The sequence below is a fragment of the Lepidochelys olivacea genome, assembly GCF_965140295.1.
Source record: "Lepidochelys olivacea isolate rLepOli2 genome assembly, chromosome: 17".
Classification (NCBI taxonomy): Eukaryota; Metazoa; Chordata; order Testudines; family Cheloniidae; genus Lepidochelys; species Lepidochelys olivacea.
Window position 1 is genome coordinate 10,675,197 of NC_140427.1, and position 23,025 is coordinate 10,698,221.

Genomic DNA, 23,025 nt, shown 5'->3' on the forward strand with positions numbered 1-23,025 from the left:
GTTCCATTGAAAATTTTTCAACCAGCGTTTTTGTGCCCATTCTATAGAATGGAAAACTGAGCTGCACTGAGATTAAGTGATTTCTCAAGGTTGCCTGGGCAGTCTGTGGCAAAGCTGAGAACTGAACTCAGATCTGTGTCCCAGCCCCAGTGCCTTAATTACAAAACTATTCTGTAAGAATAGTTTTCCTTTCAGTATTCACGAGCCCTTTTATGTGCTCTCTGAAAATATAAGTACAAGGGAATTTTAATCCGAAACAGTTCTTCCAGGGTGGAGTCCTGCTTTGTGGTAATAAGCGGGTTTTGAGTGAGGCATAGGCCACGGCAGGTTCTTTGCACAATGGTGAATTTAACCCACAGGAGAGATTTGTGAACAAGTGTTTTCACATGACTTTTCACACTGTAAGTGTTTCCCTGGCCAACTTTCTGTTGATTTTGGAGCGTTCAGTTAGGCACCAAAACCAGACTCATGTGACAAGGCTGCAGTCGGAGGGGTGACTGCAACAGGTGTAGAGATACACGAGCTATGTTTGATCTAGCTAGCTCCAATAACAATAGACACGAAACAGGCTAGTTGCTGGAGTGCCTACCCAGGGTCCCAGGCCAGCTTGTACAGTCCATACTGGCTTCACTGCTATTGTTATTCAAGCTAGCTGCGTTAAAGATCAGGTATATCTCTGATTTCAGTGTAGACACTTAGGCTACCAATAACACAATACAAACTGCAAATACCTGAAACAGTGATTGCAGTGAATAACCCGTGAGAACCACCCATAGGCTGAAATATGTTTCCATAAAACCTTTCTATCGAAGTACTTCTATGCCCCCTTCCTTCTCACCGGCAAATGTTCATAAGTACATTCTCTCAACCGCCCTGTGAGTTAAGAGAAGAATTATCCCCATTTACAGTTCATAGAATATCAGGGTTGGAAGGGACCTCAGGAGGTAATCTAGTCCAACCCCCTGCTCAGAGCAGGACCAATCCCCAATTTTTGCCCCAGATACCTAAATGGCCCCTTCAAGGGTTTAGCAGGCTAATCCTCAAACCACTGAGCTATCCCTCCCACATCAAGGCCTGGACTAGATGCCCCACATAATATAGAACATTTGTGGCAGAGCCAGGAATTGAACCCAGGTGTCCTGGATCCTTGAGTTTTAGTCACAGGATCACCCTTCCTGTCTTACCCCTTTGCCTGATAACTCTGAGTGATGAGGATGTTGATAAAAAATAAAAAGCTACTTGTGGATAATTGGTGGAAAAAAAGGTGGGGATCTGAATTAGTTGTATAGATTCTGTTCCCTGAGAACAGCAAAGGTTAGAGCTGGATGAAAATGGAATTTCTGTCGTGTGGGAAATTCCAGGTTTTCTAAATATTGTTTCATTCTATTTTGGAACGAAACATCAAACTTTGGAATTTTCCATGAAAGGGAATATTCTGATTTGGAAACATCAGAATCACTCCTCCAATCATTGGGGAATCTGTCAGTCAAATATTCCATTGAAATGGGCACATGCCTGCTACACATTTCAATTCCAAGGAAACAGTGTATTTCCACAGAAAACTGTTCCATTGAAAATTTTTCAACCAGCGTTAGCAGAGATGCAGGAGTGGGTTAAAGACTCTGAAAAGACTTCCCTTACAGAATTGTGCCATTGTAATTTCTCTTCTTGATGAATTGGCAGATGCAATTTCTCTCTCTTCTCAAGGTGGTGGTTGTTACTATCCCTCCATGTAACTTGCAAACTATTCCAGGGATAGTCAATTATTTTTTGTCAAGGTACAATGTCTTGGTCAAGGTATAGTCAAGGTCCAGCCTGCAGAGAAAAATTTTTCACACCACAATAACAATGATGATGATAAAAAGATTTGGGGGTCCGTTCAAAAGCATCTGGTGGTCCGTATTTGGCCCATGGTCTGCCTGTTGACTACCTCTGCTCTGGTCCATTAACTGCCCTTGAGCTAATTTATTTAGCATGCTCTTTCACAAGCATTTCATTTAGTATTCATTGCCGTAGCACTGGTCATGATGAATTCATTCAAGACTGCGTGGGCAAAAATACTAGAACTTGGCCAAGAAGGTGCTGGGCTTAGTTCTCTGCTGTCTTACACAATTGAAGGGAATCACACTGGTGCCAGACTAGAGAAGGGAGTGGAAAATCAGGCCTGCAGTACAGATCTGGATCCATGTTAGGCTGAAGACTATGGGAGAGAATTTCAAAGGCAGAAATGGCAGGTACGTTTCTATTGATCATCAGTGGGCATTAGGTACCTACCTGGTGTTTGTGCCTTAGAAAATCTCCCCTTGTGCTAAAATAATCAAACTTGGGTCCCTAAAGCTAGACGTCTAAACAAAAGTGGTTTGATTGTCCATTCCCATTAATGTACTGTGGCTAACCCACATTGTGGGTGCTCAGCACCTTTAAAATCACTCCTCTTTTATTTAGGTGAATAGATATGGATTTAGGTACTCCCATTTGAAAATAGCAACCCAGGTCCATTGCATATGGGAGTTTCCAGTGGAAAAATCTGAAACTGAGGGAGTGAAAAAGACGCGTCCAGGTGCCCGCAGACCTGGTCTTCAGTTGCAGGTACAGATCGCTAAGTGCCTTATTCAAAGCAGAATAGGCACTGTCTGCACCAAGAAGCCTCAATGGAGAGCTTGTGCCAGGTGCTACCCCCAAGGAAAAAAGACACATTGCAACTCAAGTTATTCACTGACCACACCCCACTCCATGCAGGCTACCTACAGTGATCAACAATGTGTTACTACATCCTGCACTGCAGTTATTTCCATTTCCACTGTGGATAAATGTTGACTATATAGCACTTCTCTGAATGTGGCTTTCTTTCTATGCTAAACACTCCGGACCACACTTATACATGACATTGATATGTACTAAAAGTATTTGGTGGAGTTACTCCGGATTTACTCCAGTGCGACTAAAATCGAAAGCTATTCCACTGTGCATAATGTTCATGTTGGACAGAGAGAGAGAGATGAACAAACACTGCTCAGTCAATAGATAACACCAGATGGAGAAGATGGAGAAAAAAAATTGTCGCAATGGTGTTGTCATAGAAACATAAGTCTGTTTATCTAACTCCTGGTCATCCCAGCAGTGTAAATCACCTGAAATGAAATTTACCTGCGGCACACACAGTAGTTAAGGGCTCTATTTTGGCAACCTTCAGTTGGATTCCCAAAGAAAGAGCAGCCCACTTTATGGTCCAGTGAAGCATTTATAATTTAGGTCAGAATCTTTCCAAGCTACAAGATTTTTTTTTATTTTATAAAATGTTGTTGTCACAGGTTAGATATTTATATTTAAAAACAAACCTTGACTTAAAAGTTTACAGGGTTGAAAAAAATCAGAGGGGCCTAATTTTCTCCTCTCTGGACTGTGCTGCTTTCTTCCAAAGGCTGGGTAATTAGGAAAAGTTTTGAGATGGATCCTCTTCTTTTACAGGAAACAGGAGCTGTTAAACAACACAGATGTGACCATTCCAGACCGGCCTTTATCCCCTCCACTCACTGCCCCAGCAACCATGAAGGTAGGTTACATACATAATACATTACGGATTGCGTTCTTTACATTTTATTCCTGTTCTGCTTTGCAAAGTGCATGCTGCATCCCGTAATGTGGGTGCAATATCTTTTGGAGGTCTGGTGGAAGGAATTGTACGGTACATACACAACCCAGCTTAAGGTGATTGCTTTGAAACCGAAGCTAGTTAATACCAGTGTTTAAAAGTAGCAGCTGTGTTGTCTCAGGCTTTCCTGGGTGGATTCTGGAATTGAGCCAGAAGATTGTTCTGCTGCCATCAGCTAGAGTGTGGCTGCAAAAGGCTATGGGCTATGTTGCCCTGTGCCTCAGGCAGTCATTGACAGCAGTGCAAAGCAGTTGTCAAACGATACTAAATCAGAAGGGTGGTAGCACTCTGGGCCCACTCTGCATGAGTGACTGCACACGCTGCAAGGTAAAGAAGCATCTGACCCTTTGTCTGTCTTAAAAATTGTTCCAGTATTGTTATAACCTGGGGGTTTGCTGCCAAAGCGGTGATCTTTATTTATGATTTGTGTGCCCGGTGCTGTATATAGAAGATGCAGCCCATGCCCTAAGGAGCTTATTTTCTAAGGGCTAGATTTTAGACCATGAAAGGATCAAGGGCAGAAATAGACTCTACCCCATTCTCCTTTATAGCAGCTGGGGAATGCAGGCCCGGCTCCTTCTTATAACCTCTGTGGATGTTGCCCAAAAAGGAATAGGGAGGGGTAGAAAGAGAGTGAGTGCCTGTCCGGACACCCTCCAACCACCACCATCCAGCACCACCATCCAGTTAATGAAGATGGAAAGATGTTGCACCTCTGTGCATGAGTAGGGGGCACTGTCATGCCACTGTGCCCAGCCTGGGATCCCCTTGGAGGAATTCTTGTCAAGTCAGCTCCAGCTGCATTCAAGGCTTGGCGGAGTTGCCCTTGAAAGGCTTTGCCGTAGAGGAGGGATTTAAATGCAGAGCAAGCGGTTGTGTCTGCAGCAAGGAAACAGAATGTCATGCAACATCCTACGGGGAGGACTTGGTTGCCTTTTTGCTTAAATGTGGCATCGTTCCTCCCAGCCTGAGTTATGCACAGTATGCAAGAGTTCGTTATGCTCTGTGATTATTGCCTTGTATCACCCGGAATGAAATTCAGCCAGAACACTTAGTCCAAACCATCCTACATTATCCTTTCTCTACTCAGTCTTTCTGACTCCTTTTCAAACTCTTGGATGACATTCCAGCTCAGCGCTGAGCCAGAGTGTGTTAGGAGCAGTGAGCCCTGGAGCTCAGCAGAATTCCCTACGGGGGTGATGCAGAAGGTATCAGAAGTGGAGGCTGGAGGAAGGGGCTAGCTGAGGGGAGTTACCAGCTTTCGTGCATTGGAGAGGCCAGGATCATGGAGATTTGGTAATTGGTGGAGGTGGGAGGAGAAAGCACTGCTCATCACAGGGCATCCCAACAATGTATTGAGAATGTGTTTAATTGTAGAAGACATGGAGGAAACAAGGGGAGAAATGAAAGAATGGGAATGGAGGGAAGTGATTTCTGGGGGATTTGATGAGAGATAAAGAGTGGGGAGATGTATGGGGTCAGGGGGAGAAGGGGAGGCGAAAAGGAAATTGTGAGAGATGGGTGGCAAGGGACAATTAGGAGATCTCCTGCTATTGTCTTTTTCCTACTTTTGGGGGAGGGAGGGTACATTTCAGTAGAGGCCTTCCCTAGACACCCACCAAAATCCTCACTCATTAAACCTCAAACATCCATCAGGAGGAACGCTCAACGTTGCAGGATTACAGAGGCCTAACCCAATGCCCATTGAATTCAATCAGCAACGTGTATGTATATTTGCACACGCACACACCCCTAGCTCACAAAGATGTCCCAAGGAATAATTTGCTAATGCTTTGAAAGGGTCAAGCGCTATGTAAGAGCTAAGCATTATTATTTTATAAAATGCAAAACCCTTGAAAATGGAGGCTTATGCACTTTGGTTTTAAGTTGTCAAAATGGTCCAGTTCTGTGTTTAAAAACCCTCCAATGCTATTGCATTTTGAAGTTTCTCTCTCTCTCTAAAAAAGGGATTTCCTTTTGTGCCAAAAAAAAAAAAGAAAAAAGGATGACAATGGGCCAAATCTCTGTTGTTTGTAAGTGGGTGATAATTTACCCATGTCAATGGAGCAGTATCTGTTAGCAGCAGCTGATAATTTGACCGTAGGCTTTTTAGATTTTGCATTGAGCTTTCTTATGAAAATCAAAGTGCATCCCCAAATTCCAAAGTTTTGCATAATTTTTTTTTAATGTGAAAAGGGCCATTTTCTGGAAATGTTAGGTTGTAAGATGACCTGAAATGAAAGGATGATGATAATTGACAATTTCCCCCTCCCCACAACCACTCAAACAAACAAACAAAGAAAATATTCATTGCTTTTGCTTAACACAGCTGGGTTTAGCTAGAATTTGCCTCTCTCCCTCTTTGTTTTGATATATTCATAACAGGAATGAGCCCTGATATATAAATAAAGAGAAAACCTGCCTTCCCATAGGAGCCCATTTGTCCCAGAAGGATCTGTGGAGTAACTCTCAGCCCTTGCAGGCTAATCCTCATGAGAGGGTTTAACATGATTTTCAATGAGAACTCCTGGCAGGCAAGCTTTAAATGGTGTTTTCTTTACATTGCAATGATCAATGTAATATTTGCAGGGCCATGCACAGTTCTGTGTTAGCTGTTTTGCAGTGTTTCAAGAACAATGTGTTCGGTGTGTTGTTTTTTTTTTTTTGGTAACGCGGTGTTCATTAAGGTTCACACAATACCACTTATAGCCTGAGTCTGGCAGAAGAAAGACACACAGATGGCCAGATACCCATCTCACTGCTGCTTTACAGCAATGTCATTCCATTGGATCTGGCTCATTTAGTATATTCTTCTCAATCACACTGCTTCTTCAGACCCACTTTGCCTGCCCATAAGAAAACATTTTGTGCATCCATATTATTTAGATGTATGCATCTACATATCGCTGCAACTGTCTCTATTTTGAGGATGCTTTGCTGTGCATTCGAGCAGGATCCTACACTTCTGCAGGGAATTTTGACATTGATTTCAATAGGAGTAAAATAATAATCAGACCTAGCTCTTATATAGCACTTTTTATCCATAGGTGTCAAATCACTCTAGAAAGGATGGAGGCGTTCCCCATTTTACAGATTGGGAAACTGAGGTGAAGTGACTTGCCCAAGGTAACCCAGCAGGATAGTGGCAGAGTCAGGAATTGAACCCAGGTCTCCTGAGTAGCAGTCTAGTGTTCGGTCCACTAGGCAACACTGCCTCCTGTGACTTAGGTGTGTGCTGTTACTGTGTATTGATGTTATCTCCCCCCATCCTCCTCCGACTTTCCCACCTCTACTTATTTTATTGTCCCTTTGTTGCATCTTGTCTCAGTCTAGATTGCAAGCAGGGGCCCAGTTGGGTGCTGTAAAATAATAACTAATTATCAATGAGGAGAGGATTGAGAGTCTCAATAACCGTAGGGAAATGACTCCTGGAGGTGTTGGCACATTTTGCTATGCAATTTCCCCCTTTCCCCCTGCAATTTCTCCCTGCTCTCATCACATTAAGACAGGGATCATGTGATCTACTTAAGATCGTTTTAAGGCAAGCTTGCTATGTCTGTCATGAGGGCAGAGAGGTGGTAACTAGGTCAGCTGCACGTAGCTCAAGGGAACAGCTGTTCGTGGGTGTCTTTTTCCCCATTGCCAGGCTTTCTTGCCTGTAGAACCGGCACTTCCGTTGAAGTTAAGCCATACTGCTTGCCTGGAAGACATTAACAAGAAGAAAACTAATTACACAACCTGTTCAGAGTGCTGAATGCAAGATGAATGCATTTTAATGTACTAAGGAGGGGTTGTTTGCCAGCTGTCCTCAATGCTGAGTGTTGGTAAGGTGCGTCTGTTGATTCTTTTGAGTTGGTTTTAGAAAGTGAGTGTCTGTCACTCGTTCACTGGTGTTGCCAAGTGGTTAGGGCAGAGGATTGGGTGTCAGGCTTTCTGGTGGGTGTTTCTCACTCTGCCAGTGACTTATCATTTGACCTTGAGCAAATGACAGGCTAGAAAGTGGCATTTATGGCACATCCCTGAGCCAAGGGTAGTACAGAGCTGCCCTAAACCAGGAGTGGCACTCGGAAAATTATCCTTCAGGCCCGAGGCAGGAGATGCATCTTGCAAGTTCTTCTGATCTCCACAAGTGCCATATCTGTGTAACTCCACTGCAGTCACTGAAGCAATTATCTTCAGGTGAGAAGGGTGCCTCCATTTACTTGACTGTGAAATGGGTGTAAAAGCATCTCCCCAGGGTGTTGAGAATGAATCGATAGAAAAGTGGTGAGAGATCATAAGATGAGAAGAAAGATGTTCCAGTGGTTAGGGCACTAAGCTAGGGCTCGGGAGACCTGAATTCAAGTCCCTGCTCTGTCACAGACCGCCTGTGCAACCTTTGGCAAGTCACTTAAACTCTGTCTCTCAGTTCCTGCACTGCCCTGCCTTGTGGGGGTGTTACAAGGATTACTACATTAAAGATTGTGGTGTGCTCGGATACTATGTAATAGGAGCCATATAAGTACGTCGATAGTCTGTACATAGAAAGTACCAATAACATTCTCTGTGGAAGATTGTCCAGTAGTAGGCACATAGGAATTACCATCTTGGATGATTATTTATTTATTTACTAATTGTACTGCATTAGCGCTTAGGCGCTCCAGTCACGGACCAGGATCGCAATTTGTGCTAGGTGCAGTACAAACACAGAACAAAAAATGATCCTTGCCCCAAAGATCTTGCAAGCTAAAGATCAGACTCAGGGCCCATTTAGCCCAATATCCTGCCACAGGCAGTGACCATCACCAGATACTTTAGAGGAAGGTGTAAGAACCCCACAGTAGATAGATGTGGGATAATCTGGCTTCTCTGTAGTTTTTCCATAGGCCACTGAGTTAAGAGACAGAACCATACTTGTTTAGTCACCTTTGGCGGGCCAGCTCATTACGATGATGTTCCCATCCATAGCATCCCTAGTGCCAGGCTGCATTGTAAACATGCCATTTTAAAAAAATCAGTTGATATATATTTTTATAAAACTGAGGAAGCGGATGGAAGCCATTCATCAATAATTATGACCTGGATGTGTCATCGAGCTGTTAATGAGTAACCAGAATTTAGCCTGGGAGAAAGGAGTGTTTGCACAGGTTCCCAGGCTCCAGCTGGCCAACGAAGGTTGAACAAAATGGCAGAGAGACTCTTTTGTTCCTTTTGAGTGAGAGTCGGGCAGGGGAGGGGAAGAGGTGTCCTGGGGTTCCAAACAAAACGAGCTTGGTGGAACGACGGGAAAGAGGATTAGGCGCGTGGGAGGAGCTCACTGGTGCAGATGCAGTTCTTTTCACACCCAGGCACAAAGGTTTCTTACGTTGCAAGCGCTGACCCCTACCAGTCAGTTTAACACAGGATGGTTGGGGCCTGATCTAAAGTGTCCCATGGAGATGGCCATGCAAGAGGGGAGGAAGAAGCCATGCAAGAAACTTTTTCCTGACCATGCAAGGCCCAATAGCGGTCCCTTTCATTTGGGAGCACTAGGAAGCTAATAACACCACCAAAATGCTCCACTGGTTATGGATGGCTCAGCATGTACTTGTAGATGTACAGTGGTGGGCACTGAAGAGTCTGGGGGAGTTTATGCCTGCCCAAGGCTTAACCTCCTTGGAGCTCTTCCTGGGGGCAGGGTGGCTCTGCATTCACCCCTGTGCAGGGCTGTAGCATAAATACTACAGTCTAGCCCCCAATTTCCATTAGTTGAAACAATAAGTGTAGCTACAAATGCCGTTGAACGGGGCCCTGTATGGCTGGGGCTGGCTTAGCACCTGCAACCAGAGCCAGAGGTTTTAAAAAGTTTGGTTCCCATTCAGGCACCTAAATAAGTGGCCAGATTTTCAATCAAGTAGTGTCCTCTGAGTGCTGAAAATCTGTCCCTTATTCAGATGTCTACACGGGAGCTGAGCTCTTTAGAAATCCATCCCCAATTTTGGGTGCTGAGCCTTTTTGAGAATCTGGCACACATCCAGGAGAAGACAGCATGGTCTAGTGGTCTGAATATACGGAAAACTTGGCACCCCCCTGAGATTTAAAGTTGGCTCTGATGCGGACTCCTTCTGTAGCTGTGGACAAGTCAATTCACTCTTTTGCTTCCCTGTCTAAAAATGGGGATGATGGTAACACTGACCTAATGTGAGCATGTTGTGGAAATTACTTAATGCTAAGATAGTCTGGAGATGAAATACACTATAAAAAAGCAATGCTCTGTATAGGATAGCTACAGCATGGAAAACACAATCATGTGAGCCATCCCTCCTGTTGTGATGGTAACTTATCCTCATCCAGATCAGATACATGGAGTGAAATTCACCCCTGAGCAGAAAGCTAGAATCTTGCACCAGCAAGTCCTACTTTAGCCTCATTTTAAGGACTTGGGGGGTGTCTAAACTTTGTATTTCTTCCTCTGTCGAGGGGCAGACTTCACCCTTTGAAAATAAGAAAAGGCCATTTAAAAACCTCTCCTGGGATATTTATTTTTTTTGTGGCAGAATAACATATTCACATGCCAGTTTGCCAAACTGTTGTTTAACTAAAGTGATTCAGCTGAAAGAGGTCAACCACGCATGAAGATCAAAACAACATGCTGAGCTGCTACCAGGACAATGAAGATATCTGGTTTCTTTGCTCTGCAGAGAGCCAAGCGAACTTCTGGAGAGTGACCTCTGTTGGTTAAATTTATAACCAATTGTAAACAAAGCTATTTGTTTATGTTCCCTGAGCATGAAGCAAAGTAAGTATTTTTTTATATTGACAACCAGCACTTTGAAAAATGCAAAGGAGGGCTAAGAATTAAAGCAGCTGAAGGAGAAAGTGAAGGCTGGTAGTTAAAGGAGAGAGAGAATTCAGTCTTGCTCCTGTTTGGCTTCATGCTACTCCTGATCAGAGAGTGTTTAACACAGTGGTTCTCAACCTTTCCAGACTACTGTACCCCTTTCAGGTGTCTGATTTGACTTGCGTAGCCCCAAGTTTCACCTCACTTAAAAACGACTTGCTTACAAAATCAGAACTAGAAATACAAAAGTGTCACAGCACACGCTTACTAGAAAATTGCTGACTTTCTCATTTTAACCATATAATTATAGAATAAATTGATTGGAATATAAATATGGTATTTACATTTCAGTGTATAGCATATAAAAGAGTATAAACGTGTCATTGTCTGTATGAAATTTTAGTTTGTACTGACTTTTCTAGTGCTTTTTCTGTAGCCTGTTGTAAAACTAGGCAAATATCTAGATGTGTTGATGTACCCCCAGGGGAACGTGTACTCCTGGTTGAGAACCAGTGGTTTTACATGTCATATTATGGGGGCGAGGGTTAGCATCATTTTCCCCCGCCCAACTGTTCTTCAAAGCAAAGTGCAGATGGCACCAAACACTCTTCAGAACACAGTTTCTCATAAAACCATGGTCCTAGAGAAGTTTTTAGATGGCATGTGGCTTGAATAATTGACAAGTGTGACCATCTGCTGGCTGCTCAGAGGTCTGTCAGCTTGTGGCCTCAGTCTAGGTCCCAGCAGACAAGTGTGTATATCCCCGAAAGGACCATCACTGGGGACATATACACTGCAGAACGCCCCCTTCCCCTGGCAGCAAGTCTCAGCGCCTGGAACACTGATTCAGGCTCTGCTACGAGGCTAAAAATAGCAGTATAGAGTTCCTGCTTAGGCTGGAGTGCGGGCCCTGAAACCCTGCAAGGGGGAGGGTCTCAAAGACCAGGCTCCAGGCCCAGCAGGAACATCTACACTGCTATTTTTAGCTCCATAGCACAAGTGCTGCAAGCCCGAGTCAGTTGGCCTGGGCTCTGAGACTTGCTGGGCGTTGTGGATTTGCAGTGTAGATGTACCCAAAGTCACCCTTTCTTTCACAAGCTCAGTATAACCCACTGTGAGTGAGTGGCACAGGTCCTTTTCTGTGCCCGATCCCCAGAGGTTATATAGCTCCAGTGACAGAACCTTGGCACTTAAGTTGATGCTGTAGCAGCTTGAGCTTTTACTCTGGAGGTCTCTGGTTCAATCCCTGATGCGTTATCTATGATAGCATCAGCCGAGAGGGCAAGCTGTAACTGAGCAATGAGACTACCGGCACGCCTCCCTGCTGGAGGTAGTTCCCCCCTGAACAGGGGACAGGCAATTTGCTGGAGTGACATGGGGGAAGTTCCTGAGGGGGGCTCTGCCCACTCCCTGTTCTGCAGGGGAAGAGAAGCCTTCCGTCTCCAGGCACCATCTTTCACGAGCACGACAGTTCATTTGGACAGCAGTAAATATATCTGCAGAATTGTCTTGTGGGCACCTATCTGGCTGCTCAATGGGAGACTGATTCAAGAGCAAAAACACAATCAAGTAGCTGAAGACAAGAAGAACATACACAAAAGAATCTTGATGGGTACTCGAGGTTTCTGGAAGCTGTCGTTAGTTCTCCTTTCCCATCAATGTTTCCTTTACAAGGGGCTGGGAACTAAATTCTTGCTGTTTGTGGGCAATAATCTAATTTTCCAGAAGTTTTGCTGAAAAAGGACTAAAATCATTTGTCATTGGTAAAGTTCCATTGGAAGGTCTGAGTTAAAACCAAGCAAAATATGGCAATGCTAATATGTTGTTATTTAGTAGGTATATTGTGATAGTGCCTGGATGGGATCAGGCCCACATTGTTCCAGACACTGTACAAATAAAGGCTCCAGCCCTGCAATGAGCTTTCTAGAGACACAGCGTTCTGCCAGAGTGGACCTCACTGTGGGTTCAAGGTATGGGCACTGAGCCAGAATTAACTGTGAAATGTTACAACAGCTGGTGGGCAGAAAAGTATCCACATTCCCCCGCCCCCCAAAATAGTCACTTCTTGATGTAATAAATTTTCAGTGGGAAACCCCGACTTTTGATCAATGTTTTCAGGTTTTTGTCAACAAAACAAAACAAACATTTTCTTTGACTTTCAACAACCAAACAACAAGCAAATTTTAAATGGTCAAAAACCATTTTAAAAAGCGTTGAAAACTCAAAAACTTCAGTAAAGATTTTCATTGAAAATGTAATTTTCTTCTAAAATATTCCCAGAAAATGAAATAATATGTCTGACCAGCTCTAGCACTGAACCTAGTTATTCAGAGTTTTGCATAAGGATGGTCTGCTTTTCTGAGTCTGCAGCTATTTCAGTTCTACCCTATGCTTTATGGTACTAAAATTGACCGTGTATGGCCCAATTCAACTGCCAGTGCAGTCAGTGGAAAGAGCCCATTGACTTCAGTGAGAGTTGAACTGGGCCCTTAATAATATATGGCATAGTAAAATGGATGCTTTACCTTCAATCCAAAATTACTGGTCATTAGAGAAGGGAATAATCCACAGCATATAAGTATGTTTAATTTGGCCTCTTTTCTTGCTTGACACACATCCTGAAACAGATCGTGATTTTGTTACATTTATTTGTGGGTCAACCTCATTTGATTAACATCTCTTAGAATGTTTTTACTCTCTGGCTTCATAGCATATGTTTGAAATTTGCGAAGTGTTGCTTCCCTGTGATTGATTAGATAAATCAAGTGGTATTTTGCCTCTGTTCCCTAAATGGCTAAGCTAGCAAAGTGCTTCCAGTGTGAATTTTGACGTTAGTTTATTGTGAATGTTATGCCGGTAAAATAATAGCTGAGATCTTTGCAGAGAGGGAAGATAAAAGGGGCAACAAGTGTAGCAGAAGGAAATGAATGAAAAAATTCCATTGAATATTCATAGGCTGTTGTTGCAACCTTCATCAAGATCTGCTATTCAATCAGAATGTCAAGGACTAGTGTGGAACTCAGCTGAACTGGTGGGATTTCTTCCCTATTTCCCCTCTCATATCTGCTCATCAATATACTTGGTTACCATCTGCATTACAGTTACAATGCTTTTGTGTTAGGCCCTGTTTTACCATGGTTTAGTAAATGGTTCATGACACTCTCACTCAATGCAGCTATGACTAGAGGTGGCTGGAAAACAGATTTTCCAACCCGTGGAAAATTTATAATTTTTTTCGTCTCAAATTGGGAAACAAAGCCAAAATTCCATTTTCCCCCCAGGATATAGAATTTTTTTTAAAAAATTCGTTTAGCGTCAGTTGAAACATTTTGTTTAGGTTTTGACCATTTATAAATGTCTTAATATAAAATAAAATTTTTGAAATGAAAAGTTTTAAAATAAAAAAAATCAAAATTCTTGTTCATTTTTTTTTAAACAAAATGTTGTCAAAATCGATATGGTTAAAAGAAAAATGTTGGTTTTGTTGAAACATCATTTTTCCACATAAAAATTTCCTGACCAGCTCTGGTTGCAGCAAACACATTGAGTTGTTTTCGTACAGCAGCTTTTTCAACAACACAACCATGAGTCAACCGTGCTTGTGACTACACGGACCATTCCGTCTAACTGTATGCAGCGGTGCCTTCTGGGAAATTCCAGACAGCAATCCCGTAGAACCACACGGAGAATGGAGTGGCCAGAGAATCTGCACGGAGAGTTTGGCAATACATTCTGGTGCCCTAATGGAAAGAGAGCCTGGAGGAATGGAGACTGGCCTAACCAGTTACGCAGGCATAAGTACCCTTGATGTTGCCAAAGAGCAGGGTGCTGAACCAGTTGTAGGAAGACAAGTATGCGCCAGTGGCAGATTTTTCCCCCCCTCTCTTGTCTTGCTGCCAGAGACACAGAGGAACATCAAGCAGATTTCCTGGCTGAACTCACACTGTCACCCAAGGAAATGAAGCGTAAGCCACCCCCGCTTTGTTTACCTTATTCATAGGACAGGAAGTTTCAGTTGAGTGCACTGATGATGAGCAAACCTCTAAAGGTCTGGAGCTTGGGTTCCCCCTGGATGATGCTGATGATTATAATAATAACAGTGCTTTGCAGAACTATGCCACTGTCTGCCTGTGGCAGCTGAGGACCACAGGATTAAGGGCCATATTTTTAAAGCTGTTTAGGTGCCTAACTCCCACTGAAATCAATGGGCGTTAGGAGCCGAAGTACCTTTCCATCTCTGTCCATGTGTGACTTGCCCGAGCTGAGAGTGGAACCCAGATCCCTTGACTCCCAATCCCAAACTCTATCCTAGACCGTGCTTCCTCTCCAGTTATGGGAGTTTGTGTGAATCTTAATCCTCCAGCATCTGCAAACATTGGGCCGGACAAAGCACAATCACTAGCTTTCGTGCACTTCCACCATTAGTCTAAGGTGGACTTATTGTAAGAATAGCCAGGTTTTTCACAATTTGTTACAGTCCTAGCTGGAAACTGGAAACGAGGGCTAAACAATGTATCCAAGTGGTTCAGTTTGCCTTTGGTTCAAAAAACGCGTGAGGCTCAAGAAAGAGCTGATATTATTTGAACTAATTCACTCTGTCTACTGCCACTAAGATCTTATGTATATATTTTTAGAGAGTGTTTTTCAAGTATAGATTTCAAAGTGCTTTACAAAGGAAGGGAATATTATCCCACAGAGAGAAACTAAGATCACAGAGAAGTGATGTGAGCCAAAAACAGACAAAAATCAGTGGCAGAGCTGGGAGGATAACTCATGTCTCCTGTCTCCCAATCTGGTGGCCACATGGCTTCCCCCAACTTAGTTTGTTAATTAGAGATGGGAATGAGTTGCAAAATTTAAATCCAGATTCTGATCTCACCAACCACATAGTGATAGAACAACAATACCACCTAGCTTTTGTGTAGTGCTTTTCATCAGTAGCTCTCAACATGCTTTACAAAGGAAGTAAGCATTATTATTCCCATTTTACTGACAGAGAAACTGAGGCACCACCCAGCAGGCCAGTAGTAGAGATGGGAATGTAACCAGGTCTCCTGAGTCCCAGTCCAGTGCTATATCAATTACACTAAAGTTTCTGGTCCTGAGGATGTGGCTTGCATCTCTAGCTCTCGCCATATAACTCCAAAATCATGACAGCAAAGTGCTTAATTTTTACAGTAGTGATCAGTTTTGGGATACGGATACTTAATTCTATTGTCGAGTATCAATCATCAGGAATTATTAGGTGAGAAGACAAATATACGTGTTATAAAATGCTTACAGTTTATCCAAGTGTCAAATCTGCCCTGTTTTAGGGCAGTCATCAAGCAATGCAATGAACACTTCTTTTTTTCAGAATCCTTTTTTTCTTTCTTTCTTGGAAGGAGAAGAAGAAACACTCTTTACTTTGCTGCCCAAGATACTGTAGTTTGCCAAGGGGATTCTCAGTTTCTTGATCCAGTGAACTAAATCTGTTAGGCTGATTTAGATTCTGGGTCCATTCCATTCTGGGTCACTGTTTCTCCTCTTTCCCTGCAATCCACTGTTCAGCTGTATACGCAGTCGTCACCCAGCAGGTAAAATTTTAGAGGCTACATCCAGAGCTGGTATAGATTGGAGTAACTCCATTGACTTCAGAAAAGCTCTCTTGATTTACAGCAGCCTCAGGGGGCTAATCTTTGCAGAACAGCACCCTGTATATATTAGGCTGACCTGCAGAGAATCCATGATAACATCAGCTTTTTGTGTCACTTGCACCTTTTGCCTACCCAGAGCTCCCTCTAAAAGCAGGAGTAAATAAAACAATGGAAAATAACACTGTGAATGACCTCTTCAGAGGCTCCTCATTTCTGATGGCTGCTGCTGTTTGTAATCACACATACCATGTTATCTGTCTAGTCGTCCAGGGACCCTCGAGGGGATTTTCCTTCCTGTAAAGGAGATATATTTTTGGTTAGAAACAGGTTCAAAACGTGACTTTTGTTGCTCTTGAAGCTTCACCCATCGTAGCTTAGCGACCTTTCTCAGTGGACAGATAGAGTGGAGTTGGGACCAATCCTGCTCACGTAGCAGTCAAGGGAGAAACTCCCATTGATTTCAGTGGCAGTGGGTCCTGTAGAAGACAAGTCACCCGATGAAGTGAGCTGTAGCTCACGAAGGCTTATGCTCCAATAAACTGGTGAGTCTCTAAGGTGCCACAAGTCCTCCTTTTCTTTTTGTGGAGACAGACTAACACGGCTGCTACTCTGAAACCAGCTTTTTAATGTAGATCGTGAGATGCCAGCAAGTGAAATGTCAGGCGTTAGTAAGAAAAAGTGCTAATTTTGTTGCAATGGGGGAAAAACTCAGGTTTGTGTGGAGGAAAGCCCTTTTCTTTCTGGCTTTGTGATGATTTCTGCAGAAGGACTAGAGAGGCGGATTATTTTTCCAAATGATCTCTGAAAATAGAGTCGGCGCTAGTATTTGCACATTGAAATTACAAACAGTTTGCAGAGGTTTGGCTAATCTTTCTGGAATTAAACCTCTTCCTTAAAGGCTCTGTTTATTTGGTCTGATCTGGTAGTCACTAGATCCAGGGAATTTTCTCTCCCCTCTTTCCCAGAAGGTGACTGGGAACCGGAAATGCTCTATAGTTCTACTGGTCACAGCATTCACTTGCAAGTTTACTGATTGCTTTGAAATAGCAAAATCCTATCCATGAGCTAAACTTCCCAGTAGCTTAGACTGAGCGTACGGTCATGGTCCCATTTTGAGGCGGGCCCAGGGGATTCACCGCTGGAAATGTGGATGAATCTGTCTTAGATGGCAAGGGACATAGAGTGGGGAGAGACAGGGAGGGTCATGGCCCAGTGACTAGTAGGTGTGGCCACTTTGCCGACATACCGTGGCACAATTCTGCATGATGGCAGGTGACTCTGTTCGTGAGAGGCCCTGGCCTGCAGAATCAATGTAGTATGGTACCAGTTGGGAACCAGACTAAGAAGTGCATTGGAAGAGCTGTGGGCCTGGCTTGAGGCTGTGGTAAGATAAGCTGAGGGCTAAACCAGCCCCTTTGCCCTCCAGCCCCTCAAAACGCAACACTAGTGCACCTAATGATTGAGCCACTGATTTCATTGAACCTGGTCCTCCTCTTATTGATGTTAAAGACAGAGCTCTCCTTGATTTCTGTGGGAGCTGGATCATGTCCAATGGGAAGGGAGGGCGCTCAAGCCCACATTCATCCCTGCACTGATGCAGGGGTGACTGAAGGGAGGTAGCTTGTGTTTCCCCTATTCTAAGTTGCCGTTCCCACTGCCACAGCCCCAGTGTGATAACCACAGTAGGGAATGGGTGCAGTACAGGATCACTTTAGCCACACCACCTCCTGCACTCGATCCCTGCCCAACTCACTTGGCCTGCCCACAACATACTCCCGATTCTCCCCTCACGGTGGTGGTGGAGCAGAGCTGGCATAGCTCCCTATGCCAGAGAGAATTCACCAGGGGGGCACGTGGCTGCCTTGAGGTTACTTGACACTGGCGGCAGGGTGAGCCGAAAGCCTTATATATCCTCTCATAACTGCAACGTTTTCATGTGCAGTAAGGCCTCTTGGCATCTCAAACCTTATCTTTGAGTCCAAACCATTGCAAAACCAACAACCCATAACACAGCCCTTTCTCCATCCTTAATAGCTCCTTTCTCCCACCTGAAGAACAGAATGTTTGTTTTTCTTACATGGGCTGAAATTGACAAGCTTTGTTACTGTAATGGTTTCTATCAGGTGGCTCTGCCTCCATTAGAAGAAACATATTGTTGGAGTAATTTCTTTTATGTTGCAGAAAGGTATTAAATTGTTTGGTAACACTTGGCCTAAATTCAGTTTTTCTGCGTGTGTCTCCATGTTCCGAACCCCACAGTCTCATAAGAGTTTGTTCTGCCTGCAATTAAATTACCTTCTTCTTGAGAATCTCCCTGATGAGTTCTCAACTGGGCTTGGTGGGTTGTGAATGTCTGTGCATTTTATTATATGGCCTGTGTTCTAAAAATGATTGGCTGCTGTTGGTTTTGTTTTAATGTTGTTTGTGATAGAAATTTTGTCTTCAATGAATTTGCCAGGAGGGAATTCTGAGCCCCGGTACATCTGAGCTACTCTGCATTTACCATTCCTACTAAATAAAAAGGCAATAACATATGCACAGGGCATCTGACTGCCCATCTCAGAATGAGACAAGTATCGCAATGGGAGCAGTGCTTGTGAAAATGTATCTAATAACAGTGCCTCCTGATTACCCAGGGTGAGAGAAAAGTTCAAGTCTTTTCTACGTTGTTCCATGATCTCTGATTAATAGGTGAGAGAATCATCTCAAACTTTGGACAGATGAAGCATGATGTGCATGGTAAAGTGGCCACAGTTTGTGCATATGATCAATGAACTGCAAGGAAAAACTGTACCCCTCTTCAATTATTGTAGTTTTGGCTGGACAGAACAACTGGGTGGGCACAAGGAAGTAATAGCACAGAAGTAATAAGCCTGGTTAAATTCTTTGCCTTCTTTGCTCTGGTGAGCAGCCTTCCCTAATTTTGTCTCCATCTGGTCTTGCTCCCTATGCTGTTGCCTTATTTCTCCATTTCTCTCCTTCTTTCACTCTTGGCTGTGTGCTTCTAGGTGGCGAGACACTATGGTGATGAGGGCCACGCAAGTGCCTAAGTAGATAACAAGTTAGGTAGATAGATATCCTGCTTCTTCAACTGGAACATGCACCTTAATCCATCAGATTATCGCTCATTCTCCTCCAAATCCACCTCTTCAATCTCTCCTATGTTCTTCTGAATAAACTACTCCCCCCTTTCTCTCTTTCTTCTCTCTTTCTGTCCCCACTGAACTTTGAGCAGATTCTGTATTTATTTATTTATTTATTTAAATCTTGGCTTATTTAGATTTTAAACTGACTAGGGTAGAGAACTATTTGTGCAAAGGGTGCCATGTAATTTTATGGCAATATATAAATATTTTATTATAATGGTCAATTTTTGACTTGTATGCCTTTGGGGTTTCTCTCTGCCACATTCCCTTGCATCATCATCTTCTCATGTCCGTCCCCAATTACAGTATTGTCTGGCTTCATCTGAGTTTTGGGAAAAGTCTGTGTGATCATTGTCTGTGCTCAGATAGGCTTTTCATAACTAAATCCAAGGCTCCTAAAGTTCTGGATGTGGCTATGGGGACTCAGTGGCTCTAATCATTTTAATTTCATGCCCCCTGAGAAAGGCATCCAGGTAATCACTTTTGAAGCTTATGGATCAGGATTTACCTAATTCCTAGTTTAGTCAGTGGAACTCCAGTGGGGTTTGGACAGGGTTCTTAGGAAGCATGTCTGAGCGCATGCAAAATGGGATTTTGCAGTAGGTATTGGTGAATTAGTATTTTTTTCAGAGAAGGAACGTTGCTTCATAGATACCTCTGGAGATAGATACACGTAGTGTGCGTGCCTCTGTGTGTGACAAACCTGATGGGTTCTGCAGTGTAAAATCTTGACAATCCTGTTACAACGCCACATATTTAAAGTGACAATTCCTTTATTTTTTTTCTCTGCCCCAAATTAAAATTCATCCTGCAAAGCCAATAAGTTTCAACCTGGTATTGGAAAACCATAAATTTTGCATTTATATCAGACCAGGCTTTTCTGGAAATGGAGCCCATGCTTACTCAAAGACATGTTAGACAAACCAAGGCTGTTTTCAGTTTGTAATGAAGCCTGAAAGCAAGAGAGTTTAGCATAAGTTTGGGTCTCCGTGTGAATGGTCTGTGAAGGTCTAATGATAATCTCCTGATCTTCCCAGATCAAAAAAAAAAAAGACCGAAATTATCCTCCCAAATAATGAGAGCTCAATACAGTGCATGTAAGGACTTTCCCAACTGGAAAGCAGTCCAATAGGGTTTGTATTACCATATGCCACTTCATCTGGTTAGCCTTATCTAAAGCTGCAACGTCTCATTGCAGGTTACTGTCTGTGTTCTAGAACTCCTCTATCTGGAACCTGTGTCCAGAAGTTCCAGACTGCATCCTCCTGAGTTAGCTTAGCAACCCCAGAATGACTTAAAGATTGCTGCAACTCCTCATTCAGAAACAGTAAAAAATGAGGGCTGAAGTTGTTGCAGTAGAGCAGATGCTGTCTTTGGTTCAGTTTGCTGATGTTGTTTTTCAGATTCTCACTGGAAGGAAGAAATCTGCTCATGGCTAGTCAAGTAAATGTCATAAGAACATAAGAATGGCCATACTGGGGTCTGTCTAGCCAAGTATCCGGTCTTCTGTCAGGGACTGGTGCCAAATGCTTCAGAGGGAATGAACAGAATAGGGCAATTTATCAAGTGATCCATCTCCGGTCATCCAGTCCTAGCTTTTGGCAGTCAGAGGTTTAGGGACCATAGAGCATGAGGTTGCCTCCATGACCGTTTTGGCTAATAGTCATTGACAGACCCATCCTCCATGAACTGATCTAATTCTTTTTTGAACCCTGTTATACTTTTGGCCTTCACAACATCCTCTGGCAACGAGTCTCACAGGGTGACTGTGCATTGTGTAAAGAAGCACTTGCTTTTGTTTGTTTTAAACCTGCTGCCTATTAATGTCATCAGGTGAGCCCTGGTTCTTGTGTCATGTGAAAGGGTAAATAACACTTCCCTATTCACTGTCTCCACACCATTCGTGACTTTATAGACCGCTATCATATCCCCCCTTAATCTTTTCTTTTCCAAGACAAACAGTCCCAGTCTTTTTAATCTCTGCTCGTCTGGAAACTGTTCTATACCATTAATAATTTTCGTTGCCCTTCTGTGTGTAGCTTTTCTGATTCTCATGTATCTTTTTTGCGATGGGGAGACCAAAACTGCATGCATTATTCAAGATGTGGGCAGACCAGGATTTATACAGTGGCATTGTGATAGTTTCTGTCCTATTATCTATTCCTTTCCTAATGGCTCCGAGCATTCTGTTAGTTTTTTTCTCTGCTGCTGCACAGTGAGCAGGTGTGGAGAGTTCTCTGAATACAGTGACTCTAAGATCTCTTTCTTCAGGGGGAATAGCTCATGTAGACTCCATCATTTTGTACGGGATTACGTTCTCCCAACGTCATTGCTTTGCATTTATCCACATTCAGTTTCATCTGTCATTTTGTCACCTAGACATCTGGTTTTGTGAGCTCCCTTTTCATCTCTTTGGACTTAGCTATCTTGAGTGATTGTGTACCCTCTGCACACCTTGCCACCTCACAATTTACCTCTTTCCCCTCTGATGATTTATGAATATGTTGAAAAGCACTGGTCCCAGTACAGATTTTCGCGGGATCTTGCTGTTTACAAAACCCATGTTGACTCTTCCCCAACATATTATATTCATCTATGTGTCTGATAATTCTGTTCTTTGCTATAGTTTCAACCAGTTTGCCTGGTACAGAAGTTAGGCTTACTGGCCTATAATTGCCAAGATGGCCTCAGGAACTTTTTTCAGAAATTGGTTATCTGCTAGTCATCTGGTAGAGAGGCTGAATTAAGCGATAGGTTACATACCATAGTTAATAGTTCTGCAGTTTCATATCTGAGTTCCTTCAGAACTCTTGGGTGAATACCAACTGGTCCTGGTAACTTATTACTGTTTAATTTATCAGTTTGTCCAAAACCTTCTTTATTGACATCTCAATCTGGGACAGTTCCTTAGATTTATCACCTGCAAAGAATGGCTCAGGCATGGGAATCTCCTTCACATCCTCTGCAGTGAAGACTGATGTAAAGAATTAATTTATCTTCTCTGCAATGGCCTGGTCTTCCTTGAGTGCTCCTTTAGCACCTCGATTGTCCAGTGGCCCCACTGATTGTTTGGCAGGCTGCCTGCTCCCGATGTACTATACAAAAAATTGCTGTTAGGTTTTGTGTCTTTTGCTAGTTGCTCTTCAAATTCTTTTTTGACCTGCCCAATTATACTTTTACACTCGACTTGTTGACGTTTATGCCCCTTTCTATTTTTCTCAGTAGGATTTAACTTCCAGTTTTTTAAAAAATGTCTTTTTTTCCTCTAACCAGCTCTTTTACTGTGTTGTTTAGCCATGGCGTCGTTTTTTTGGTCCTCTTATTGGTTTGTTTTTTTGGGTTTTTTTGGTAATTTAATATAGTTTGAGCCTCTATGATGGCGTTTTAAGAAGTTTCCTTGTGCCTTGCAGACATTTCTCTCTTGTGACTGTTCCTTTTAATTTCTGTTTAACAAGCCGCCTCATTTCTGTGTCGTTCTCCTTTTTGAAGTTAAATGCTGCTGGGGTGGGTTTCTTTGGTCCCCCCCCCCCATGAGGATGTTAAATTTAATGAAATTATGGTTGCTATTACTGAGTGATTCAGTGATATTCACCCCTTGGACCAGATCCCGTTCGCCACTTAGGACTAAATCAAGAATTGCCTCTGCCCTTGTGAGTTCCAGGTCTAGGTGTTTCAAGAAGCAGTCATTAATGGCGTCTAGAAATGTTCTCCCTACATCCCATCCTGAGGTGACTGTCATGCTGTCTGGAGTGGTTCTTGACCACAAGTGCCTACCTCAGGGCAGACTGTCAG

The 23,025-nt window shown here is 43.2% G+C and overlaps 1 protein-coding gene across 1 annotated transcript in view; it reads left to right on the forward strand.

The window, feature by feature from the left end:
- Positions 1–23,025, forward strand: part of RAP1GAP2 (RAP1 GTPase activating protein 2) — a 243,408-nt gene that overhangs the window by 144,378 nt on the left and 76,005 nt on the right. The window contains exon 3 of the mRNA XM_084651088.1: positions 3,469–3,553. Within this exon, the coding sequence (XP_084507214.1) occupies positions 3,469–3,553 (85 nt within the window). The remainder of the gene's footprint in view (positions 1–3,468; positions 3,554–23,025) is intronic.